The 27453-nt window shown below is 37.9% G+C and overlaps 1 protein-coding gene across 3 annotated transcripts in view; it reads right to left on the bottom strand.

Annotated features, from left to right (window-relative positions):
- Window positions 1-1921: 1921 nt before the first annotated feature.
- The window catches only part of GABRA4 (gamma-aminobutyric acid type A receptor subunit alpha4), a 101756-nt gene continuing 76224 nt past the window's right edge, over window positions 1922-27453 (bottom strand). For all 3 annotated transcript variants that reach the window (XM_004390621.1, XM_004390622.1, XM_004390620.1), the window contains one exon: window positions 1922-2455. In XM_004390621.1, the coding sequence (XP_004390678.1) occupies window positions 1922-2455 (534 nt within the window). The remainder of the gene's footprint in view (window positions 2456-27453) is intronic.

Below are 27453 nucleotides of genomic sequence, written 5' to 3'. Positions count from 1 at the left end.
AAATACCTAGAGAGATAGCCAAGAAGAAATTCTCAGATATGCCTCACAATTAATGTTTGACATTCTAACATTTTGCAAGTCTCATATATAACCATTCCAGTAACAACTGAAAAAGTCAATGCCAGTTCATTAATATTATTTCTCTTCTAAAAAAATAAGAACTCTTCTTTGAAAGGTGGCCATTACTATGATAATGTTCCCCCAAACACTCAGAAAACATTCACTCACATACCCCCAGATCAGGTAGAGAGAAGTATAGAAGAAAAATTTGTAAACAACAACGACAGACCTGGACTGAGCTTCAGAAGACAGCTGCAAGGATTCAATTAAGTCGTTAAGCCTAACTAATGAAAGAGAAAGTCACTGCATGAAAATCCTTATAAATTGCATAAGAGAGTCAGAGGCATACCATCCCTTGGCTGTGAATTTTTTCTTTACTGCATTCCTTTGCTGCCCCTTTAATTTTAAAATACTCACCTTAGGTATGAAACCTTACAAAAACTTGCAGAAAAACAAACACAAAAACCGCCAGAAATACGAAACTATGGACACAAAAACTCCCCAGAAGGTTAGCATTTCACCAGCTAATGTAGATCTATGTTGGAAAAAGCCTCTAACAGGTCTTGTGTTAGATCCTGCTTCTGCTGCTTGAATTCTGTGATTCTGATCAAATTTGAGTCAGGTAATCTGTCAGGGTTTACAGCACCCAGATTTTTATTTTCATGTACAGTATTGCATTTCATGTACAGAATAATCTGTAGCATATTTTCATTATGTTTTGAAAGCCAATTGCTTAAGTTGTACTGTTTGCTCATCTCAAAGGTGGCTATGGGATCAAATATACTGGTTATCCTCTATCAATACAGGAGACATAAATATTGTGAATATGTTGTCAGGCTTTAAAGGAATCTCCTTTATTAAAGAATGCAATGTCATCTGCTAGTTTCTGGTTCCTTAGCAAGCACTGGCTGTTCTACTATTTAATATTGTAGATAATGGTGAAAGAGCTTTTCTAGAGTGACAGGGCCTCAAACATGCTTGTTGTCATTGTGTGCCTTCGAGTCCATTCTAACTCACAGCAACCCTACAGGGCAGAGTGAAACAGCCCATAGGGATTCCTTGGCTGTAATCTTTATGGGAGCAGATCACCAGGTCTTTCTCCAGTGGAGCGGCTAGTGGGTTCAAACAGCCAGTCTTTAAGTTAGCAGCCAGGTTAGTTGCACCACCAGGGCTCCATATGTGTTGAATGAATACATAATTGAGTGAACTACTATCAAAAAGAATTCATACAATGAGTTAAACTTTGGCTCAGAACACAAATTTTCAAGACAATTGTTACGTACTATTTGGCCAACACACGAAAGAGAGCACATTTTCCCTGGGCCATGTTTCTGCTTTCTTATGCATCAGAGTTTTCACTCTATTGGTCAGTGCTTCATTTTGTTGCATCTTCTTTTTTAATTGATGTTTTGTTTAACAGGAAAAGTCCTTTTCTTGCTGGTACTAAGAGGATCTCTAAAGGTCATTGCATATACCACTGGAAAATTTAGGGTGGCTGGTTGTTATTCACTGTAGATATTTAAAAAAAAATCATAGCGTGTTTTCAAATTGCAATGCACAAATATGCACCACACATCTCTAATAGCCCTATTTCCCTTGTCCCAACTTCCCAGGATGTTCTGTATTCCAATTTAATGCTGAATTGATTCTACTTAAATCAACTTTCTGAGAAGAAAGATGATTTGCTTTCTCTTCATTGAAGAATTGAATAATTCTTCCAATAAGTGGCTTGTATTTTTCAATGGAAAAAATTACATAGAACTTTTATTTTGGAAAAGAATAATGGTTTATCTTTAAAAACATTTAAAAAGACATCTGCATTAAATTCATCATCTTTTAGGAAATTACTATAACAACAAAACTACATTAGACTTTCTGATTTCTCCATAGTGTCCTTAGATAAGTAAACAACCCAATAAACCATGTTAAATGCCCCAAATGTGACTGGAAAGAGAATACGGGCATATTTGTCTATTTTGCTTGTGCCAGACCCAGAAGGTGGTGGAGCAGAGGGAGGAGTAGTGGCTGACAACTTTCCTGAAGCCCCTATGGTATTAACTGTGGTCTTAATCCGCTCCAGTCTTGATCCAAACACACGGTGAGTAGAAGCAGATCCAACTGATGCTTGTTGGGGTGCATGCCCAGTTCCAGCAAGAGTGGAAGGAGGAGTGGGTGGAAGTGCTCTTGCAGCAGATATAGTTTCAGCTGCATTTGCACTGCTGAATGGATTTGGACTGGAAGCTAAGTAAGACTTCGATGTGGTTCCAGAAGATCCCTGAACAACTGTGGAAGATCTGCTCAAACGATTTCCCACCTCAGTTCTGTCACCAACATCAGATTCAGAGTGAACCAAGGCATTTGTTCTTTTTCTCATGTTCAAATTAGCATCCATGCTCTGAAAAGTTATATTAAAAATTATATTAATCATATAATTTTATGTAGATTTGTACAAAATTTTAAAGTGATCAAAATACTTATTATTTGTTATTTCCATAAAATAACACTCAATTTGACATCAAAACTTAAATTGCAATACCTAATTGAGAAAGAATGTGCATGCATTTGAAACTGTGAATCAAAAACCTTCTATTTCAAAACATAATCCATGCTTATAAATAATTAGAATTTACCTCTATAGAAAGAAGATTAGGTTTTTACAGCTACACACTAGGGATATACTAGATTTCATTTTGGAAATTTGTGACTGTAACTATACAAGTTCTTTGCACAATTTTATCGCAAAAAAAATTCCAAAATACGTTGTATAGATTTCAGTGATTTCTCTATGTTTGTGGGCAGGAAGAACTGTATTTACTTTTGTGCACCAAATAATAACAACATAACCGTCCATATGTGCATGACACTTGTTTTAAAGAACCTCCAAAAGCTTTCATTTCCAAATTCCTGGATTTTCTTTTCATAAAAGAATCTTAGGTAAACAGTCATACACATTATTCTAAAACCTAAAAATTTTGACACAATTCAGTTTTCACCACAATAGGGAAAACACAAAGGAAAATAAATTTTTAATAAAATGTATTAGACATATAAACGGCATCTCTTAACACTCACATAAATAACTGAGTTCAAACCATTTATCAAAGAAGAGTGCTTAAAATAAAAGATAATTCGCTATTTACTGTCAAATTCTTTTATGTCTAGAACAAGACCATGTTTGAATAAAGCTGTATGTTACATTCTCAAAATTAATTCCTACTATATTTTGATGGGCATGATAAATTACTATACAGTAAACTCTACATTGCCCATGCTAATGAAGGAAAGCAATTGTTCACATGATTCCCAATAGTCATGACTTACTTTAGCATATACTATGATTTTTTGAAAGTTTTTCCTCCGTAATTATGTTTATTCTACTTTAAAGTTACACTGTAATTATTTTCCACACCCTTTCCCCTACTATTTTATGAAATAAATGTTGGAATGAGAAGATGGAGGAGGAGATGAGGAAGAAAGAAGGAGAAGAAAAGTTCATAAATGGATGATTGGAAAGGACAATTCACAGATACATACAAAGTAGATAAATTACATACAATTAATTGAGAGCTGACTGTACAAAGAAAGGTTTATTCTATGGATATGAATCTCTTTTAGTACCATAGTAAACTTACGCACTCATCAAGCATGTTGAAAGTGTCTAATCCATATCTCATATATTTCTGAATTATTACCTCAAGGTCACTGAGTAGAGAAATAAAAAGGCCTCACAAAACTCAGAGCCAAAGGAAGCTCTGAAAGATTTAGAAAGCATTTTTCATGTCAGCCTAGAGTATTTTTCTAAGCAGGTTGCAGTTGAATTAATGAGAAATTGTAGTCTAACATATGGCATCTAAGTTTGGTGGAGACAATTGAAATAATTTAAAAAAAAAACCCAAAACCAAAAAAAAAAAAAAAGACACCATTACTTGCTCTGTACTTTCTCTCTAAAAGCAATTATAAGCATCACCCAATGAATTCTCCATTTGCCATAGAGTCAATTCCAACTCATGGCGACTCCATGAGTTTCAGAGTAGAACTCTACTCAATAGGTTTTCAATGACTGATTTTTTGGAAGTAGATAGCCAGGTCTTTCTTTCAAGGTGCCTCTGGGTAGACTCAAACCTCTAACCTTTTGCTTAGGAACTGAGCACATTAACCATTTGAAAGTGGTCATAAATCTTCAGATTTTAAAATTCTTCCTTTTTTTTTTTTTTTTTTACAGAAAAGAGTAATCATTGGTTAATTATCATTAATTTTAAAATGTTATATATATGGTGAGGACTATAACAGAAAGATGAAGTATTTCCCCAGAGTTTAAGGAGCATATACTATCATTAGCAAGATAATGTGCATACTCACACACGATACATTAAAAAAATATATAGATAAAACACAAAATAAAATATGATCCAGGACCAAACTGTGATGAAATGCTAAATATTATAAGAGAAGGGAAGAGAGGGATAAAGTACTAATTGGACAAATAGGAGAGAAATATATATTTTCAAATATAATATTATATTTTCCATACTGTCTTCATTGACTGAAAGTTATGTTGTCCACAACATTTATAAACCCATGTTTTCCTAAGACTAAATTATTAGAATTAGAGACTTCCACTTCCAGCCATAATGGAGTGACAGGAACTGAATTTACCGTCCTATCTGAAATGAGCCAAAAAAAAAAAAAACTGGACAAAATATGTAAAATAATGGTTTAAAATACAAAATATGTAAAATAACTGGACATTACACAACATAAGATTATAATCCCTGAGAGGGAAAACATGAACTTTAGAGTTTCCATGCTGTGTTGCAGGAAGGGGGAGTCCAGGAAGAACCAATGGAGTTGAGAGGCTGGGGGAACAAGGTGGCTAGAGTTCACAGGCAGAGTGGCAGAAAGGAGAACACTGAATAAAGAGGGAACTCCAAAATATCTAGAGTCCTCATCCAGTATTTTGCTGAACACTAATCAGTGCATGAGTGGGAAGTAACCATTCAAGGCCAGGGAATGAACCACCCAAAGGGGTCAAAGGGAACAAGTAGCTGACAAAACAGTACCTGATGCTCACACAAAGCCAGGAACAATGCCTGTTCCCACCTACCAGACTAGAAAACCTCAATATTCATGTAGATTGGGTAGTATACTCAGGAAGGCCTTGCCTCAGGAGTATGAAATAATTACCCTAAACATTGCTCTGATTCTGCTGCCTAACGAATTTTCAAAGAGGGATCCAAAAGGATCAAACTAATTCCATATTACTTAGCTGTACCCAAAAAACAAAGCTCAACAACATTTATAGGAGCCTGGTTTCTTTCCTTTTAGACTAGTATCCTTCTTGAACTTTCTGAAATCGCAATATAAATCATGTTGTATTTGGTATATTGATTACAAAAATGGCACCAATTCACCATCCCTCTCTTTATTCATGTCCTTTTGTAATGTGACTTTTCAATCTCTCCCATCAAGAGGTAGAGTCTGTTTCCCTACCTTTGGAATCTGAGCTGCCTTATGACTTTCTTTGGCCAACAGTATGTGGTGGAAGTAATGCTGTGTCATTTCTGGGTCTCAGCCTCAAGAGTCCTTGCTTTCTTTTATTCGCTGTCTTGAAACCCTGCCATTACAACAAGAACAAACCTGGCCTAACCTGCTGGAGGATGCCAAATCACTTGGAGCCATGCCAGTCATCCTAGTGACGCCATCCTAGATCAACCAATAGCCATCCAATCATTAGACACGTGAGTCAGTTCCAGCTAAGAGTAGACGAACTGCCTGGTCAAGCTTAGCCAAGATCAGCAGAACTGCCCAGCTGACTCGAAGACTTGAGAACAAAAATAAATGTTTATTTTATGCCACTGAGGTTTCGTGGTTGTTTTTTATGTAGTATTATTATGGCAGTAGGTAATTTATATAGCCTAATTAAATAAAGAGTCCTGACAGAAAGTATTGCCAAACCTCTTGTGAGGGAAAGCTCCTCAGACATTGTAAGATAATTAGAAGGCTGGCCTGCTGGGAGCTCAGAGAGGACCTCGAGGGGGCACTGTTGCCTCACTCCACACACTAGTTTAAAGAACCAAGATATTTTGCCCTTTATAATCCCATTCTTGAAGAATCACACTATTTTAAAACTGGGAGGGATTTTAGTGACCAGCATATTTCAGTTCCTCATTTTACAGTAGAGGCAAATAAGAGCAGAAAGGCTGTGATTGGTTGGAAGTCACATTACTAGTTACTAAGTATCTGTTCTGTCTCATTGTACAGACTCTCTACTCACGAACATGGAGGAAGCTTTTAAGAACTTAACAAATTGCACTTATATATTTGAATCAGTCAAACACTTATAATAGTCTAATATATTTAAAGAAAAATTATTCAAGAATTGGATTCAGAAAGGAGTATAGCATATCCTTTCAATGTCAAAATGGAGCATTGTTTCTTCCAAGGAATATTAATTATTTAATTCTCTATGAGATTTTACTTGAGTTTGATTTTCCTATTTAATATTGTATTAACACCCAAACATTATGAAGTTATATGTTGACTTGTAGATTTTTGTCCAGTAGAAAAGATATTTATCAAATGTTATGGTTTTATTGCCCTGTAGGTTATTAACCAGTTCTCTAGCAATTTTTTTTCTTCTTCAGTCTTCCTTATTCGCCATCACTGAAGAAGAATTGATGCCTTTGAATTGTGGTGTTGGCGAAGAATATCGACTATACCATGGACTGCCAAAAGAACGAACAAATCTGTCTTGGAAGAAGTACAACCAGAATGTTCATTAGAAGCAAGGATGGCGAGACTATGTCTCACATACTTTGGACATGTTTATCAAGAGGGATCAGTCCCTGGAGAAGGACATCATGCTTGGTAAAGTTGAAGGTCATTGGAAAAGAGGGAGGTGCTTAATGAGATGAATTGACACAGTGGCTGCAACAATGGGCTCAAGCATAACAACTGTGAGGATGGTGCAGGACCAGGCAGTGTTTTGCTCTGTTGTACACAGGGTTGCTATGAGTCAGAACTGACTTGATGTTACCTAACAACAACAACAGCAACAACTAGCAATCTTATTTTACCATTTTTTTTCAAAATGCCTATAAATAGCCATTCCTGAAAAAGATTTTTGAACTAGCTTTACCATCTTAGTGGTTCCCATGTTAATTAATCAGTTGAACAAATCTTCAACATATGTCCATTCCGTATTTGTATGAATCATGTTTTTAATGTTTTGAAGATTATATTTTGACATCTACTATTTGACGAGTTACAGATATCAAAGAAATATAACAGAGCCTTGAAAATATGCCTAGAAAAAAAGGGAGAGCCCAAGCAAAAAAGTGATTGGAAAAAGGACTTAATGAATGAAGAGAGCAGTATACACAGTGCCACTAGGATTACCGGCTAAAAACAAAAATCAAATCTTTTTAGTAACAGCTTGAAAGAATTAATGAGCTTCTAGAGTATACAGATTGTTACTAATCATTGCAGACTAATGCATACAGTAAGCACTCAATTCATAATTGATTGGTTACACTGAAATGGATTTAGTAAAGAATCAAGATTATTTTCAAATTAAGAAGAAATTGTCAAAAACTTTCCACCTGATCTCCATATTACTATTTCTTTGTATATGGGGCAAATTTATAGAATATTGCAGGCAATGCCTGAGGCGTAAAATTATCTTGACTCAATCTCAAGTCTGACTGAGAATGCCTGAGAAACCTCAATAGTCTATATATCATAACCTAATACAGTAAAGCAAAATTAGTCTGATTTGAGGCTTACATCTTTGCTCTCTTCAAAGCAGCCAAATGATGCTCAAATTATTTTGTACTGGTGTCTCAAGGTCTACTGTGTGAAGAAGTAGCTGTCATTTTCCTTGATGACAAACCATGAAGGATTAAGAAATATGATGACCTACCTGGCACAGGAATAATATGCATACAGCTTTGAAGTTCTGGAGCAACTAATGTGGCAGTCTGCTTCCATAAATTTTATAGCCTTGGAAACCCCATGGGACGGTTCTATTGTGTCCTATAGGGTCACTATGTGTTGGAATCAGCTCCATGGCAACCGGTTTGGTTTTGGTAATGTGTCAGTCAGAGTTATGCTATGTTTTATATAGAGTGTAAAGCCTTCAGCGGCTCCATCGGTATTCAGCAGACACACAGTAGTTTCAAACAGGAAAAGCACCTAAGCTTCATTTGAATTTTAAAAAATGATTTAGTTTGAAATCATTTGTCATTAGTCACAATAGCCTGAAGCAAGGAAACTGGTGGGATAAAGATGTGAGGTGGTAGATTCAAACACTACCAACAAATTAAAGCAGCAACAGGCAAATAGGAGCAGATCCAAGCAATTCGTCAATCATGAGAGTGATCTGACAAAATTTTTGCAGAAGTATTATCAACTGCAAAAAAATATGCATCTCAACTTATTACTCTAGCAGCCATGAGATAAAGTGACTAAGACTAGGTTTGCAGAATGCAAGCAGCTACATTTATATTGCTTGCTTGAGATGAAGTTTAATAAAATGTAATTCAGCCCTTCTAAATTAAAAACAAACAAGGCTAATAATGAACAGGTTTATCTTATAGAATATCAATGAGTCACTTTCTCAAAAAAAAAAAAAAAAAAAAGAATCCAATAATGTAAAGCCATTTATTCACAGCCATTCCTACGGGGCTTCAGGGGTTAGCCACACATCTTATTTAATAAGGAAGTAAACAAGTAAGAGTAGAGCAGCTGAAACTAAACCCCAACGTAATGTTTACTGAGGATTATCAATAGTGTTTTTAAAAAGTGCTACCACATAGAAATGAAAAACATCACCTCCAAATAAACATGCTAAATATTTCATAAATAGTTACCAAGAACTTTATTATACATTGAGCTGCAAAATGTAGAAATGAAAATGCTGAGTCCCCTATTTATTGTATTTCATCTCCCCCCAATGTTAGCATTTAATTCAATGTATTTCCATAAGCTATAGGAATATTACTTTCAATATCAAGCACTGGGATAAGAAATTTATATCTTCAGTTTAGAATCACCAGAAAATGACAAGATCTTAAATTCATTCATTTTGCCTTGACATATTTAGAAGCTGGGGGTTTAAAATATTAGGATGCCTCGAAGACAAGCAATGAGTCCCTGGATGGTACAAATGGTTAATGCACTTGGCCGCTAACTGAAAAGCAGGAGATTTGAGCATACCCAGAGGCACTTTGAAAGAAAGGCCTGGCAATCTACTTCTGAAAAATCAGCGATTAAAAAACCTATAGAGCACATTTCTACTCTGACACACATAGGGTCTCCAAGAGTCGGAATTGCTTCGGGGGCAACTGGTTGATTTAAGATAAGTGAGAGACTAAGATAACAGGTTTTTTTTTCATAATTATTTCCAGTGTTTCTTTTCATTAGTAAATGCTTTGCATGTAAAATATATGTATTTTATTCTCCAAAAAAGATATGTTGAAATCCTAAACGCTGATACCTGTGAACACAGAAGTAGGACTGGGAATAGGGTCTTTGAAGATATTATCAGTTAACCCATTGCCATCAAGTCCATTCTGACTCATAGTGCCCCTATAGGACAGAGTGGAACTGCCCCATAGGGTTTCCAAGGAGTGCCTGGTGGAAAGAACTGCTTTCTCAGAGACTTCATTAGTCAGAGAAGGAGAAGCTGTCAACTTAGTCAAACGGGCTTGTCCAGGATGCTACCTGAAATTAGGCTAGGGACTGTGTTGATTAATGTTGCCAGCATACCCCTGGAGAGAGAAGAGGGCAAAAGACATTGTACTCACTTTTGCTACGGGTAAACACTAAGCCTGGAAAAATATTTTCTCATTCAAGAACAAGGAGCTGTATTGTTGTCATTCTAAATCTTTCTAAGAATAACTTAAGAGCTACCTAAAAATACAAAGTCTGAGGCCCATTTGCAGGAAGTCTTATTCGTTAGTGATGGCAATGGCAGTGGTCCATGGATCAGAAGTTGAAAACCACTGGCTAAATAGTAAGGATTATGGGCTCGAAAATGAGACCTGAATTCAAATTCTGAATTGCCATTTTACTAGCTGTGGGACATTCAGCAAAGTATTTAACCTCTTGAAATCTCAAACTCCCTCTTGCTAAACCAGGGCTAATAATAGTAACTTCCTCACAATGAATAAGCATAATACATATAAAGCACTTAGCACAATGCCCAATACATAGTAGGCATCAAATGAATATTATACAGAAATAACACAGCAGAGGGTATATATGATATTGTTCCCAAAAGAAAAGGGTATATCACTCAGAAATAAATTATAACAGAAAACTAAAATTTAGAAGACATTCTGTATATATATTTACAAAGATATGGCCATAGTTTCTAAGAATCAGAAAGGTAGAGGAACCCTGAAGCAAAGGATCATCTGGAGTGAAGTCAGCAAAGAGGGGTGCTGGCTGGAATGAATACCAGGAAATAAAAAATGCAATAACAACATTAAAATACATATTGGATGTAGTAAATGTGAGAATCAACACTAGAGTAAATCCAATAATTTATGTGAAAGAAATATAAAAAAAATTTTCTAGGGAAAATAAAAGAAAGAAATAGCAACAACTATGACTAACTTTTATTGAGTGGTCTTCTGCACCTGCTTTCTGCTAATGTACTTTTAAGTGAACTAGCTACTGCAATCATATGCCATGTTCCATTTAGGAAAAAACTATAGCCAAAGTATCTCAATGTCTTCTATGGATTGAGTTGTATTCTCCAAAAAAGATATGTTGAAATCCTAAACGCTGATACCTGTGAAGTAGGACTGGGAATAGGGTCTTTGAAGATATTATCAGTTAACCCATTGCCATCAAGTCCATTATGACTCATAGTGCTCCTATAGGACAGAGTGGAACTGCCCCATAGGGTTTCCAAGGAGTGTCTGGTGGATTTGAACTGTGAACTTTTGGTTAGCAGCCATAGCTCTTAACCACTATGCCGCCAGGGTTTCCATTCTGGAGTAGGGTGGGTCTCAATCCGTATATGGTGTCGTTACAAAAGAGGATAAGAGACACAGAGAGACAGACAGAGGAAGGACAGCTACGTGAAGATGCATCTACCAGAAACTGGGAGAGACAAGACAAGATATTCCCCTGGAGTCTCTGGAGGGACCGTGGCCCAGCTGACATGTTGACCTGGACTTCTAGCTTCCATAAATGTGAGGCAATATGTTTCTCTTCTTACAAGGTACCCAGCTGGTGGTATTTTGTTATGGAGGCCCTAGGAAAGAAATACAATATCCCAAAAAGATGGGGATTATATAAGAAGGGCATCTCATGTATTTGTATATCAGGTCACTGATCTCTCTCTGGGAATTTTCCAACTATTAAGGAAGTCTAGAAACTAGTCATCAGGGAAACAGCAAAGACGGGAAGAACTATTGTAATTCTACCTGACAGGATGATATTCACCCTTCATTATGCTATGCAAAGAACACTGGATCACAACTGCAACTTTGGCAACCCAGTTTGTCTGGCCCACTTTCTAAATACAATGGAATATTAAAAACAATTTTATCTGTGAATGTATTGGTCTAGCACTACAGTGTCACACTTTTTCCTTTATCTCTTATTTCAGTTACAGTAATCAAGAGGACTTTCTTCCCCAAATAAACTGGAAATAAGAAATATGGCAGTGAAGGGCAACAGACTGGGGAAGGCAGAGAACAACAAATTTCAAAGAAGTTAAAAAATTCAAACATTGAGAGGTTTTAACTTCAATAAAATTAAATTCAAGACACAGATTTTAAATATTTTTAAATAGTGAATGTTACACTAACCTTTTCATAAGGGGGAAAAAAATAAACAAAACCTAAACAACCTTGCAGCTCTCTCTTCTTTCAGATGTTTTCTTTGTTTCTAGTCTGTTCTGTCCTCCCTTCTCCATTGAGTTGGTATACTCTTCTGGTAACCCTAAATTCTAGGTAGAGCCAAGAGATAAGACACACAGAAAAACTGAGATACTTTTGACAAGAATTAAGCATTAATTTCTTATTAATATTTTTAGCTGTGCTCGATGAAAGAAAATACTTTCATACCCACCAGGAAGCATCTACATCCTCTTCCTAAGCTGTCAAAGTTGCTTAGATATCAGGTCCCTGAAGCATACCTCTTGGAGTTGCTTTCACCACCCTTTACCCAAATCAGAAGAATTCAGCTCCCTGGGGCTTTTTTTTTCAATCTTCTAGTTTGGACTTAGCTCCAACTCCTTCTTCAACTATGCAATCTTTTCTCCTTAATATTATTTTCACTTCTACCTCCCTTTAGATTATGACCCTTAAATATGGCTAAGGACATATGTGTGTGGTGGATTTCAGAGCATATATGTGTTTAAATTTTGGGAAAACGTAATTGATAACATCATTCATTACCTTTCTTTTTCATATTTTATACTAAGGATATCTTTAAATACTTTAAAAGTGGAATTAATATAAGCTGCTGCCATTGAGTCGATTCTGACTCCTGGTGACCCCATGTGTTACAGAGTAGAACTGCTCCATAGGGTTTTCTTGACAGTAATCTTTATGAAAGTAGATTGCCAGGCCTTTCTTCAGTGGTACTGCTGGGTGGGTTCAAACAGCCAATCTTTAGGTTAGTAGTTGAGCGTAAACTTTTTGTGCCACTCAGGGACCTCAGAGTCAATACAGATACCTGATAAAACACTGCAAAATAAATCTTAACTAGATTTTTCAAGTCTTAAAACTGGGGTAGCCAAATAATTCACTTGTAAAGCATTCACATGAGCCTACAAAAATTATTTGCTTCAGCTTCAGAATAGTCAGAAAAATCACAATGAACTCAGAAAACATTCGGACAATGCTTTACTCTTAATACAGACTTCATATGATTCGGTCATAATGAAATTATGCTATGATAAATAACCATCCAGAAAGATTCAGGCCCATGTCAACCCTATAGGAGGCTGGCAAACCAAGCTGAGTCACAATTTTATCTGCATCAGCAAAGGCTACGGGGGCACTGTCAAAAAAGCAATAATTTATCAAAATCAGATCTTCAGTATATTTCTGCTGGGGGCGGGGGGAAGCTCAAACATTATCAGCCATGTCCCTTTGCAACATCACAGCTATGTAAGGAAGTGTTCGATGAGTCAAGAACCTTCTCTACAGCAGACTGAATTTCTGTGGAATGTCAGACAATATTTGCCTACTGAATCTAAACATTTATAACAGCTTTAATAGATTCATTTTTCGAAAGGAGAAAAAGTCTCATGTTTCTTCTCTTGTTGAAAGTGTGTACAGAAGATCCACAATTAAGCCCATAAGCAACAAAGAATTTTAAAAAGACATTAATTCATCCTTTCCTTTCTCCCTTCCCTCCTTCCCTCCCTCTCTCCTTCTTTCCTTCCTTCAACAAATATGTATTGAGTGCCTAATCTTTTAGTTAGCAGTGGAAACAAAAAATACAGTCCTCGCAGTTTCTCCCAGGAATTATACATATATACAACATATATAACAACAATAAATGCTATAAAGAAAAATTAAGAACTAGGGAGTACCTTATCTACTCTGGAAGCTAGGAAAACCTCTTTGTGAAAATGACATGTAAGCTGAGACCTTAGGATGGCTAAGGCTTAACCAGGTGCAAGAGCGTAGGGTAATGAAGGGGAAAAAGAAGTACCTGATAGAAACAGGAACAATTTTCACAGATTTCTCTCAGTGGTATAAGTACAAAGACGGCCAATAAGCTTCCTTGTCAATTAACACTTGAGATCCCTTGAGAATATTCTCAAATCCTTCCTTTCTCTTCTTACTGGTATTTTCTTTTGAAATTCAGGGTTTGCTCTAAAATAATTAATGTCCGATAATAGCACTTGCCGGACAGAAATCTTGAATCATCATCCCCATCTCTACAATCCAATACACTTATTATGGACCAAACACTACAGTAAGTGGTTTCATAACTAATCTCATGATAGAGCTTTGATTCGAATTCCAAACGCACATCTTTACCACTTCAAGAGGATGTCTCCTACAACAGATACCTATGTTTATGGGCTTAAAGGAAAACTGAAAAGAGTTTGCCTGAAATATTTCCATGACAACCCAACCCAGGTAAATTACATTTATAAATGTCTTAGTTTTTCAGATTTGGATTTAACTTACATTTATTTAGTTCCTACTATGAACTAAACACTGTGTGAATTCTTAGACTCACATTAAACCAAAAACCAAACCAGTTTCTGTCTAGTGGATTCCAACTCATGGCGACCCTTTGTGTGCAGAGTAGAGCTGCATCCATAAGGTTTCAAGGCTGTGACCTTTTGGACACAGATCACCAGGTCTTTCTTCTGAGGCACTCTCTGGATGGGTTTGAACTGCCAACCTTTCAGTTCGTAGTTGAGAGCTTAATCTTTTGCACCACCCAGGGACTTCTTGATTGGCTTTATCCCACCAAAAAATCCTCTTCTGATTAGATAATCCTTTCTCTCCAGTGTATGTGAAAATTGTTCTGGAGTTCTTAGAGATTGTTCTTGCTCCCATTCATAATATTCTTCCTACCTCTTGAGTGCTAAGGAGTCCTAGTGGTGCAGTGGTTAAAGTGATCAACTGCTAACCGAAAGGGTGGTGGTTTGAAACCACCAGTGGCTCCTCGGGAGGAAAGATGTGGCAGTCTGCTTCCATAGAGATTTACAGCCTTGGAAACCCTATGGTGTTGCTGTGAGTTGGAATCGACTCAATGACACTGGGTTTGGTTTTGGTTCTTTGAACGCTAGATTGTTATAAAGTGCTTACTGATACTACTTTGTATCACACATATCCTCTACATTAAGGCCTACATAAACACTCATGCATAGGCCCACATTAAGATGATTGATTTTACAAAAATTTTATCTTAACAACCAATGTAATACAGCTGAGCAAAGTTAGTATTTTTTCACTGAAAAAACTTTGAGTTGTTTTAAAAATGAATCAACATCACCATCAAAATCTGCATCTTCTGTGTAACAGAAATACTTTATGATGTTCTTCTGTAAGAGGAAGCTATTCCTCAACTTTGTTCCACAAACTCTCCTTTCAGTTTGAATACAGTACTTTAAATAGATATTTAAAAACTTACTATTCAAAATACATGGTGAAACTGATGGAAGAAATTTTTTTTTCCTCTGTGCACGGAACAGTGCAATTTCAGCTCTAATTGCAACCCCCCAAAAAGGTATCAACATGGGCACTAGCTCTAGTTCCTGACTTGAGAATGATTCTTCAAACATATAATTTTCTAAAAATAATCAAAGTTAACGAAGCTCAGAAACACATGTGCCAATTTATATATGAGGTGTGTGTGTATATGTGTATGTAGCAGAAGACTCATTAAGCAACCTATTATGTAAGCTCTTATATTTTTAGATCAAATCCCTCCCCTGGTCTTTACAACTGGAAGCACAGTCAATTGCTCATAAAGCATATGTTGAATTATTCTGTTAACACAATCCATTACAAATCTATTCCACCTACAGTAAAATAGCACATTAAATCAGCGGAACAAATTCACATTCCGACCTGACACGAGTTGGTAGTGCTTACATCATCAAACAGATAACCCCACACCCCCACTTTAGCTAAAACCATTTGGGTGTTTTCCAGGAAATAATTTGACTTGTCATGAGGAGTAAGCTCCATGCTATCAGCTTTAGTTACCAATGGGACATTATCAAAACGATTCAACAGTTAATAAGGTTCTCATGCTGAAACAGCTGTTCATCCAAAGTGAAAATTTTAAAACTTTCTCTGAGCCTAGCTAATCTTACTTGAACTAGAAAATAAGGTATTAGACTATTTTGCATGTTCTCCCACTTTATGACAAGAAAGTCAATTTTGCACTTCAGTAAACGCAGATTGCAAATTTAGTATGAATTGAACCAGTAGCTGAGTTGCAATTTATGGCAAATGGCTCATCAGCACATTAATGTATACTGCCAAAATAACCACCTCAGCCAGCTAGGCAGGAAGCTCAAGACTCAAACATACGCTAGGCAGCCAGGGAAATGGACCCTCCATAAACATCTGTGGAAACAAATCCTAAAACAAAAGTACCAAGTATTTTTCTTTATGGCATTCTTCATTCATATGGCATCCTTTATTCTTACATAGCAGCAATAAAAAAAAAAAAAAAAAAACAGTTCCACTGAGTTGATTCCAAATCATGGAGACCCTATGTGTGTTAGAATAGAACTGCGCTTCCTAGGGTTTTCAATGGCTGAATTTTCGGAGTAGACACCAGTCCTTTCTTCCAAAGGCCTCTGCGTGGACTCAAACATCCAACCTTTCGGTTAGCAGTTGAGCATGTTAACAGTTTACCTAAAAGCCAAAGTTAGAGTCACAGGTTCTACTATCAGGTATCCAAGTTTTGGACTCTTCAAAATAACAGCTGTGTGAAGTTATTTAGCCTCTTTGTGCTTCACAGTTATCCTGGGCAATGCTGAGGATAATAATGATAATTACTTCACAAAGTTTTTGGTGGAGAAAATACCTGTAAAACACTTAGCACACTGCTTAGCACATAGTGAGTGATCAATACTCGTTAACTACTATTATTATGTTATTACCATTTCAAATTTTAAAACAGATATTTAGATAGTTCCTGTGAGGTACCAGAAAACTACAGAAGTTTCCAACATTTCTATAGTCAGATATTTACCGTATTTTTTCAACAGAAATAAACGTTAAATGAATATTGTAACTATCCACCTCAGAAAATGTTGGAAATATATATATAAACCCTACATTTTGTGTTCTGTTCAAAATTCATCTTACTTCCTATTCCTAGCTGGAGATAATCAACTCCATTCTTTGGAGCTATGCTAAGAACTAGCTAAAACCAAACTTGCCCAGATCTGCCAGTTACAGGAAAAAATAATCAAGGGCTTCCCATTTAAAAGACTTTCTTCTGGGCTGCCAGATGCTTCAAGAGAGGCATAAAATCAAGAATCTGTTCTCCTTAACTGTATTAACAATTTAAAAAATACTTTCACCTTCAACATATAACTTGCTAAAATTTCTCTCAGATTATAAAGTAGCAAACACAAAAATCAGTCCCCAAAATTCTTCAGATCTTTGACCTCTTCCAGCTACTATTGTCTTTCTATTATTGTCAGTTTTATGAAAAATTGTCTGCATTTACTGTTTCCAGTTCTTCACGTGCCATTTACCCTTCAACCTATTATTACTTGATTTCCCCTCGCATCTTTCCCCTGAACTTCTTTGTGGATAATTCCAGTAAGCATTTCTTTTTTTTTTTTTTTTTAATCTATATCTTACATACTGGCTCTGCAGCATCTAATACTGTTAATCACTTTTTCCTTCTTCAATTTTTTTTCCCCATAATCCCACAACCTAGTAATGTTCCTCTTAACCATTATCAGTCTCTGCTCTGGGATGCTCTTCCTTTAAACCAACTGCCATCTAATCGATTCTGACTTATGGTGACCCCATGTTTGTTAGAGTAGAACTGTGCTCCATAGGGTTTTCAATGGCCAATTTTTTGGAAGTAGATTGCCAGGCCTTTCTTCCAAAGCACCTCTGGGTGAAATTTTTGGTTAGCAGCCAAGCATGTTAACTGTTCGTACCACCAAAAGACTCTTGTTTTTTCTCTACCTAACCCTAAAATGTTACTTTTCAATAGGGTTCAGCTTTTCATCATCTCAATTTTCTCAATCTTCTCCTTTTCCCCAGGTGCAAGAGTTTGTTCAGTGGCTTTGATTACCATCTCTGTATCAATACTATAAACAATCACTACTTCCAAATCTTTCTCTGACCTTTAGATCATATATCCATCTTCATTCAGATGTCATAGAGACATCCCAAACTCTTTATTTATCCATCCATCCATCCGGTAATATTTATTGAGTGTCTATTTATGTGCCAGGGACTGTTCTTAGCTCTGGGGATACAACAGTGGGAAAAAGCTCCAAATTCCTGTCCTGTCCCATGTCCAAAGTCTAATGTATATCCAAAATCTACTCATATCCAATGGACCTAACATAGTTGTTCAAACAAATATATCCCTCCTGATATATTCTGTATCTTTGAGAATAGCACAGTATCACCTAGCTTTCTAAGCCACAAACCTTCAGCTATTCTTGCCTCCTCCTGCCTCATTTCCTACATACAATATGTTTTAGTTACACAGTGATGCCATAACAGAAATACCACAAGTGGGTGGCTTTAAGGAAAAGAAATTTATTTTCTCACAGTTCCAGAGGCTGAAAGTCTGAATCAGGGTCTTAGCCATGACGACTCCTTCTGTGAGCCTCTCTCCTAGTTTTTGGGGTCTTCCAGTGATCCTTGGTGTCCCTTGGTTTGTACAGGATCGTTACATGACATCTGTCTTTCCCGTTTGTGTCTCTGTGTCTATTCTGGTCTTCTTACAACTCAGAAGTGATTAAGTTTAGGATTCAGCCTACACTGGTATGACCTCAACTGATCGATTGATTACATTGCATTACATTGCATTATGAAATGTAATTACATTGTTAGATTACATTTTGGAAGGTGATTACATTACAACTTATATTAGATTACATTATGGAACAGCAACCAGACTAGTATTTGTCCAAACAACTGGAAATCATAGCTTAGCCAAATCGGTACATAATATTAACCATCACACAACCAATCATTTATTTTTTTCCATCCAACTTCCTCAATATCTTTCCAAACTATTATTCTCCACAGTCATTGTAAAGGCATTTAACATTTCTCGCCTGGCTACTGCACAGGTGATTAACATTCTCAGATCTAACATCCATATCTGCCTTCCCTCTCTCTACTCTCCAGTAAAATAATATTTATACAATGTACATTTGATCATGCCACTTTCTTGCTTAAACTGTTTCAGTGGTGCCTTACTGTTTTCAGAAAAAGAAATACATTTATGTAACGTTCTACATAATCTGGGTCCTGTTTACTAGTCCAGCTTCACCTCCCTTTTTTCACAGACTCTTCTCCCAATCACCCAGGTACCCAGTTTAGCAAATGCTCTCATTGCCTTATCCATGTTCACTTGGTTTACCCAGGAGGTTGCTCCAGACAAGCTGATCGGTTACTGCTTTTCTTTGCCTGAGGGGTCCTCTGTCTACAGGAGCTTGACTGGGATGGAGGAGAGGGTTTGACCAGAGTGTGAGAGAGTTAATACCCCTTGAATAACTAGTAAGAATACCCCTAACTAATAAGAAATAAAAGTTGGTAAATATACCAAATCCTTTGCCACCCAGAGGGACAGTTCTGAGACGTGTCCCATACATGCTCTCAGAGGGTCTCCAGAACGATAAGGACACAGTGGTAACCTACTCATTAATGCATACTTTATTAGCTTTCCTTCTTGCCATCTCACTTCCCCACTCCCTCGCATTGCTTCCTTCGATCACCTCAAAAAACAAACTGCTTGTGCACAAATCTTTGTCAGTTTGCTTTTAGGGAAATCCAGATTAAATCACCTAAACTCTAGCCAGGATATTTTACTTTAGGTATACAAGTATGTGCTGTATTTTCTTGCTTCTGGGTCTTTGCACATTTCTTTTCACTGCCTTCTTTCTTCCATTTTCTTTGTCCCCCTTATGTGCCTTGCAAGATACTACTTAACCATTGCTTCCTCTGAGAAGTTTAACCTGACATCCCATCACCCTCATCAGGATCTCTCCCATATGAACTCCAATCTGGATTTTTGTATCTTCACACAGCATTCTTTTCTCTAGTTTAGGATTTAGTGTGCACTTACATGAGTGCTCCTCTCGACTGTGAGGTTCTTTAGGCTGAACTGTGTCTTTCTGTTTTCCTTTCCCCACCAACTAGCACAGTCCCAAGCTCTAAGAAGTACTCAATAAAAATAAGTTGAATGAATAAATAATAAATAAATGACAAGTGAACTGTATTGAAATAAATCAAAAACAAAATCATTCCCTCCCGTACACTCAAAACAGTAAAAGTAAGTTTCTCACAATATGTCTCAAGAGACAAGTAGTTGGCAAAGCTATATAGCCAAAAGCAGCACATTTAAATCCACTTGAAAACCAGATAGCAGTCATTTATTCTATTCAGATTATACTTCCTGGACCACTACAGTAGTTAATGGAGGGTTTAATGAGTCAATCCTGGGATATTAACGATACCAGAATGAAATGCTTTTCCTCTCCCGTTTCATACGTTTGTCTGTTTATAAGTATGACTGAATGATTGCTACCAAGCAGGAGGGCGTCACCTCCTGGGTCAACCTCCACCTTCCTCTTGCCCTGTGGCATTACATGGGGAAGGCATGAGACCCTTGGGCACCATTTTGCCTCTCCAGGAGTGAACTGATGAGAAATGTGAGCCTCTCATTCCCAAATTGCTTGGAACACATAGCCAGTGGCTAAAATAGCTTGTTTTAACAAGAGCTGGATTTTTCCTCTCAATCATGGTTCTAAAGCTATCAGTTACTGAAAAGCTGATTTTCAAGGCACACACTAGAACAGCTTTTCTGTACAGCTGCAATGCTATTTAAAATCTTCCATGAATATCTCCACAAACCCAAGAAAATTCTAAGCTGAAATATTGCTCTTAGACAGGACATAATGAAATAAGACCCTATGGGAAAAGAATCCAGGAAGTGAAACTCAGTTGCTAATTTTAATACTGAAATTATAAAATCAGGCACATGGTGTCTCCTATGCCTCTGAGCTAGAAGAATACCTGAAATCACTAGCTGGAAGCTCAGCACAGAAGCCTCTTTTGTGAGACTCTTTGATGGGCTTTAACAATCTCCCCACAGATAGTCCTTAATAGGCCCCAGAAATTTGAGTAAAAACTCACCTTCTTGTGTGATAAGGATGGAAGTAGATTAAGAATAAGCAGCAAAAGCAATGTTTTAGAGACACTAAGAAGATCAAGGGAAGGCAATATTATCCTTGGGAGAAGCTGACTATTGAGTCCAAATTTCTGCTTAACAGTAAACCTCAAATCCTTATCTCTAGCACTATTTTGGAAAAACTCCCACTAGCCCACTGGCGATCCTGGCAACACTGATGTGATGCTTTAATCTCATGTAACTAGCCATATCATCCTCCAGCTGTGATCAAGCTATCCCAGTGCAACCCTTTGGGCTGCCTCTGTAGCACTGCATAACGTTGATACTTCTTTGAATCTTACAAATCTTACAAAAGTGGAAACTTTTAGACTCTAACCAGCTGTATTGTGGCCTGTGTTTCTCCCATTTAAAACATCCAATTTCAGTTAAATGACCTACTAAATGAAACTGCATTGAAGGAAAATCACTATTATAAATATTATGGAGCCATTCACTTGGAGGCTGTTGATGAAAACAAGCTGACCATACCCAAGCAAGGTCTCTGAAATCACCGACCAAAGTGAAGGCATGATGAGAATTGTTTTGTGCCCCATTGAATATTTTGCCATTTTATGGTTCATTTCTGCTAACTTACAGCACCCATATAATAAGCTCACTGGGCTAGGGCTAAATGAATGCTATTTAAATTACTGATTCACTTCAAATAAAGAAATGCCACAATAGCCCTTAGATATGACAGGGCAATTATAAGACATAAGGCTACACAGCCTCAGCACCTAGGATGATGTCTGGCACATATCAGGCCCTCAACCAGTATTTGTTGAATGAATGGATACATGGATATGCTGAGATTCTGATGTTTATGAAAGACTTACTAAGCACCAGTGCATTGAAGATTTCACACAAATGTATTGAGTCATTCTTTGACCACAAAGCATGAATAAAAACCCAGCAGAGCCACAGAAATATGAATTTAAAAAAATTGGGATCTAATCCATATTCTAAAGCATCATGGAATTAATAAAAGAAAATGTAATGCTATTTTGAGTTCTAGATATGCTGTAGAAGCCTGATGGTCCCTCAGTTTTAAAATACGTTCTCAGCATACTAAAACGAGAACTCTTTTCCTCATGTGGTTCTTTCTGTTGTTTTCGTAGGAAACAGTGACTTCCAGGCTTCCAAGATGACACAACATTGACTGCCAAATTGCATGCCACCCTGCAGTTGCCAAGGAGATAATGTATGTCATTCCTACAAATAACATGTTGCTCATGCCTTCATTTCCTTTATCTAGTTTTTTAAGATATTCTTTGCCTGAACTGAATTCAGATAATGTTCACAATAAACTGATGGAAACATTCCTTTTTAAAAAAAATTGTTTACCCCATTCCCCCAAGGCACTTGATTGCATCACACACGCTGTCTGGGGAAGGTCTGAATACATTTTATGCTGCTTTTGGTATTAGTGATTCAGCAGTTTTCACTGAAAAAATGCATACTGAATGTTCTGTCTGTTTTCTAAGTAAAGGTCCAATTAAATCTACACCTGGCACTAACTAATTCCAGTTTAAAATGGCCTACCACAGAAGCAGCTGCACTCAGTTGAATTTACATGGAAAGGAAGGGAAAAGAGAAAGCAAGCAAAGAAGGGAAGGGAGGGTGGGTAGGAAGACAGGAAGAAAGGAAACAGGCCAGGGTGGAGGGGAAAGGAAGGTTGTTGTTGTTAGTTGCCATGGAGTGGATTCTGACTGATGGCGACCCCATTAGTGCAGAGTAGAACTATTCTATAGGCTTTTCAAGGCTGTGACCTTTCAGAAACAGATTGCCAGGCCTGTCTTCTGAGAGGCCTCTGGGTGGGTACAAACAGCCAACCTTCTGGCTAGTAGTCTAGAGTTAACCATTTATGCTGCCCAGGGAACTGAGGAAGGAGGGAAAGAATGAAGGAAGCAAGCAAGGAGGGATGGAGGGGATAGGAAAGTAGCGAAACATATTTATTGAGCACCTACAGTATTCCAGATAAACATCCTAAAGATGAGCAAACTGAGAATTAGAGAAGTCACATATCTTGGCTGACATCATTCCACCAGCAGGAGGCAGAGTCAGTATCTGAAGTTTGGTCTGTTTGACTTAAAAGCATGTGCCTTTCCAGATATTTAGTGCTACATAACAGATCACCCCAAAACTTAGTGGTACCCCAAAACACAACAATCATTTTCATATTATCTTTCATGGGCTTGGAGGTTGACTGGGCTCAGCTAGGCAGGTGTCACTTGAGGTATCTCATGTGGTTGCAGTTAGAGACTGGCTGAGACTGGAGTCACCTTAAAGGTTGCCTCACTCATATGTCTGGCAGTTGGTTTGGGGGCTGTTAGCCAGAAGAACCTACATGTGGTTTCTCTTGTGTCTGGGCTTCCTCATAGCATGATGGCTGGGTTCCAAGGAAGAGGTCCCAAGAGAGCCAGGCAAAAACTGGATCACCTTTAATGATGTAGCTTTGAAAGCATATAGCATCACTTCCATCATTGGCCCACCTAGCTAAAAGAGGAGGGAACAGACTCCACTTCTCCATGGGAAGAGTGTCAATGTCACATTGTAAGAAGAGCATGCGGGATGGTGGGGGAAGGGGAATCTTATTAATCCATCTTGAAAAATATAATCTGCCATACTTGTTGTTTAAATACCCCGTAATGTCTCAGGCAGCCTGAGGCCCAGGCTTCACAGGCTACCTTTTCTGGTTGGTGGAGTAATTGAGGAAACAATAGCTGCAATGATCAGTCTGAAAAGAGGAATGGAGCAAACTTTAACTGTTGCCATGGAGCTGACTCATAGTGACCCTATAGGTCAGAGTAGACTTGTCCCTATAGGGTTCCCAAGGAGTGGCTGGTGGATTCAAACTGCTGACCTTTTGGTTAGTAGCCAAGCTCTTAACCTCTATGCCACAAGAGCCACTAAGGTCAGCATAATGAATTGTAAAAAAGCTGAAGCTGAAAATGGAACTTTGGAATGAATTTCTGATTAGTGTATGTGTACATGTGTGTGTGCTTATGAGAATCTCTTTCTAATCATACATTGTCAATTTTCAAAGTATTAGGATAAACCATAAAAACTAACAGCACTAAAACTACACTACGGCACAGTCATAAATAAATTAACCAATTGTGGTTGAGTCAATTCCGACTCATGGTGACCCTATGTGTGTCAGGATAAAACTGGGTCCCATAGGGCGTTCAATGGCTGATTTTTCAGAAGTAGATCACCAAGTTTTTCTTCTGAGGAGCCTCTGGGTGGACTTGAACTGCCAATTTTTCAGTTAGAAAAAGATTTCTCCTAATTTACCTTTTTGGTTCTTTTGGTACCTGAATAAATGGGAATTCTCTACATGAATTACAGGCATACCTGTATGAGGACCACAAATATGGAAATGGCTGCAGCAAGTGAATCACTGTTACATGGGGTCCTGAGGAACAGTGGTGGTGCAGTGGTTAAGCACTCAGCTGCTAACTGAAAGGTAGGCAGTTTGAAACCACAAGTCACTTTGCAGGAAAAAAAGATGTGGCAGTCTGCTCCTGTAAAGATTTACAGACTTAGAAACCCTATGGGGCAGTTCTACTCTGTCCTATAGGGTCACTATGAGTCGGAATCGACTCAGTGGCAGTGGGTTTTGGTTTTGGTTTGCACAGTCCACTTGGAGATGTGTTCTTATAATCCTAATCTGGCTAATGACTTCGTTTTCTTAGCATGCTTTAAAAGTGCTCTAATAGTGAACCAAGCTATACCTAGACCATGAACCCTAACCAGCTAATCTGAAACAACCATAAAACCTCCATTGTAACATTCAATTGGTATTTTAACCATTAAAATAACCATGTTTGTTTATCTTTTGGAAAACTATTAGTGTGACTCAAAAGACCCTCAGCCAGAAAACAGGATATTAATGACACAAGGAAAGAAAACCATGGAGTAAACACAATAATCAGATTGCTGAGAGCACTCAAACTTGGTAAAACATTATGTTGTACTAGAACTGCTTAGTGAAAAAGAAGCAACAAATTACGTCTCATTGCCTGCATTGCTGAGAGTGTATGATTGTGCTCACTCTACTGTGCTGGCACAAGTTGGCCTGGAATAAGCATATATAATGTTCATATTTCATGTAGCTATTTCTGAGATGAACAGGTCTATAATGAATTAGGCTGCACTAGTCAGTGCTAACAGGCCCTGGTGGTGCAATGGTTAAGTACTCAGCCACTAACCAAAAGGTCGGCAATAAGAACCCATGAGTGGCTCTGCAGGAGACTAGACCTGGTGGATCTGTTCTCATAAATATTACAGCCTAGAAAACCCTATGCGGCAGTTGTCCTCTGTCATATAGGGCCTCTATGAGTCAGAATCAACTTGAAAGTACACAACAACAACATACAGTGCTCAATGAGGTCTATCAAGCAGATGATCATAATCCCAAGCAATAATCGTGTTCCATCCAGAAAGTAACATTTGGATTTGTACCTCTCTCTTCCCAATACAAGTCAATTTATTCTCCTCTGTGCAATCCTATCAGGCCAACATATATGATAAGACCTTAGACTGTCCTTGATTACTGTTTCACAAAATAGACCTAAAAAATGGAAGTACTTAGGCAATACACAAGGTAGATCCCAGCAGGTAACATGGAAAAAAAGACAGCTTGTCCAGAATTTTTCTTCTCACTTGCACAATTCTAAATTCATTTTCATGTTTCAACCCCCAAATTTACATTATTTCCTTCTTTTTTTTCTCTCCTTAAATGTGAAGACAGACTGATAACAAAATTCATGGGAGTAAAGCAGTAGCATCTATCCTGTCTTACATTATAGAACAATTGGTCTATACCTTGCACAGACACTGCAGCACAATAAAGACATGAGATCCTATATACTTCTCATTTTTCTTCAATTTTGTGTCTTAGAACTAAGAAACTTTATAACGCTATGATTTCTAATACTGTATCTAGTTGAACTTAGTGGTTACAAAATGACTCTTTAGTAACGAGGAAGTTAATTGTAGCCAGTAACGATGTCAAAGAGTCTCACGAGATTTTGAAATTCCCTACTGATCGTGATTTTAACCTTCAACCCAATGATAGCATGCCTATTACAGTCATATACATCTATACTGCTACTCAGAAACATTTAATTTAAACATTTAGCAAATTTTCAGCATTAGAAGAAGATTGCTTTGCACATTTGCTCCATCATTAGGGTGACTATTTAATCTATTGCTCAAGTCTGGACAAATGCTAAACCGGATAGGCCACAAGGACAACAGGTACAAACGAGGGCAGTTGCAGGCAAACAAGGACAAAGTCAACTTATCCACTGTACATTAATTGATTAAAAAAAAAAAAAAAGGAATTTCCAATTTGCTAGGAATCTGAAGATCACATAGAAAAAATATGCATCTTTTATTCAAAAAGAGATTTTAAGATCTTTCCATATTTTATCTCAATGATGCAGCAAAACAGTTCTTTAAAAATATTCTTGTTGTTAGTTGCTGTCAAGTCGGTTCTGACTCATAGCAACCCTACAGGACAGAGCAGAACTGCCCCATAGGGTTTCCAAGGAGAGGCTGGTGGATTTGAACTGCCAACCTTTTGGTTAGCAGCAGAGCTCTCAACCACTATGCCGCCAGGGCTCTTTAAAAATATCAGTAGTGGGGATTACCGAAAAATGGCGCTCTAGGCAGAAGCACCACGCCGTCCCTCCACAGCAAAGATCTGAAAAAACTAAGCCAAACAGAGAATACAACAATCCTGAAACCCTAAAACATCAAATGAAGAGATAAAGAACTCAGCCAAGCACCAAACGGAGTGAGAAAACTGACAGAGAACGGAGAGCGAGGAGATATTCATGCAGAGGTCCCCTACCAGCTAACACAGCACGGATCTGCCATCTTGGACTCCTATCGGAAACCAGCAAACAGGGTGTACGAGAAAGCAGCCTCACGGAGTGTCCAGCGGGAGACAAAACAACCGGTAATTTGCGATATATGCTTTCCCACCCCCCACCCTTCTTCACCCTGATTCGGCCTCCTCTGCTTCCCGCGGCCACAATCTCTTGACCAGGAAACACCGGCTGCTTGGATTCCACACACCAGAACGGGCCGGCTCTGTGAGTGCCATTTGTTGGCTGCTGGTGTTGCTTTCTTCCACTTCTTTTGATTTCTTCCTTACCTCTCACCACCTCCCCCTCCTTTCACTCAAATACCTGGCTCTGTGCGCCATCTTTGCTTCCTCCGGAGGGGCTGCAGAGCTCAGGTAATTTGTGATCTACACGTTCCCAATCCCTACACTTCTTCACCCATACTCGGCCCCCTCTGCTTCCCACGGTAACAGTCTCCTGTCGAGAAACACCAGCCCGCGCTAGCTGGCTCTCTGAGTGCCATTTCTTGGCTGCTAGTGTTACTTTTCTTTCTGCTTCTTTTGATTTCTTCCTTACCTCTCACCACCTCCCCCTCCTTTTGCTCAAATACCTGGCTCCTTACACCATCTTTGCTTCTTCCTGAGCGGCTGTG

Source organism: Trichechus manatus, unplaced genomic scaffold (assembly GCF_000243295.1).
Source record: "Trichechus manatus latirostris isolate Lorelei unplaced genomic scaffold, TriManLat1.0 scaffold00310, whole genome shotgun sequence".
Taxonomy (NCBI): Eukaryota; Metazoa; Chordata; class Mammalia; order Sirenia; family Trichechidae; genus Trichechus; species Trichechus manatus.
Note: the sequence above shows the minus strand (reverse complement) of the source record. Positions and strands in the feature narration are given on the sequence as shown.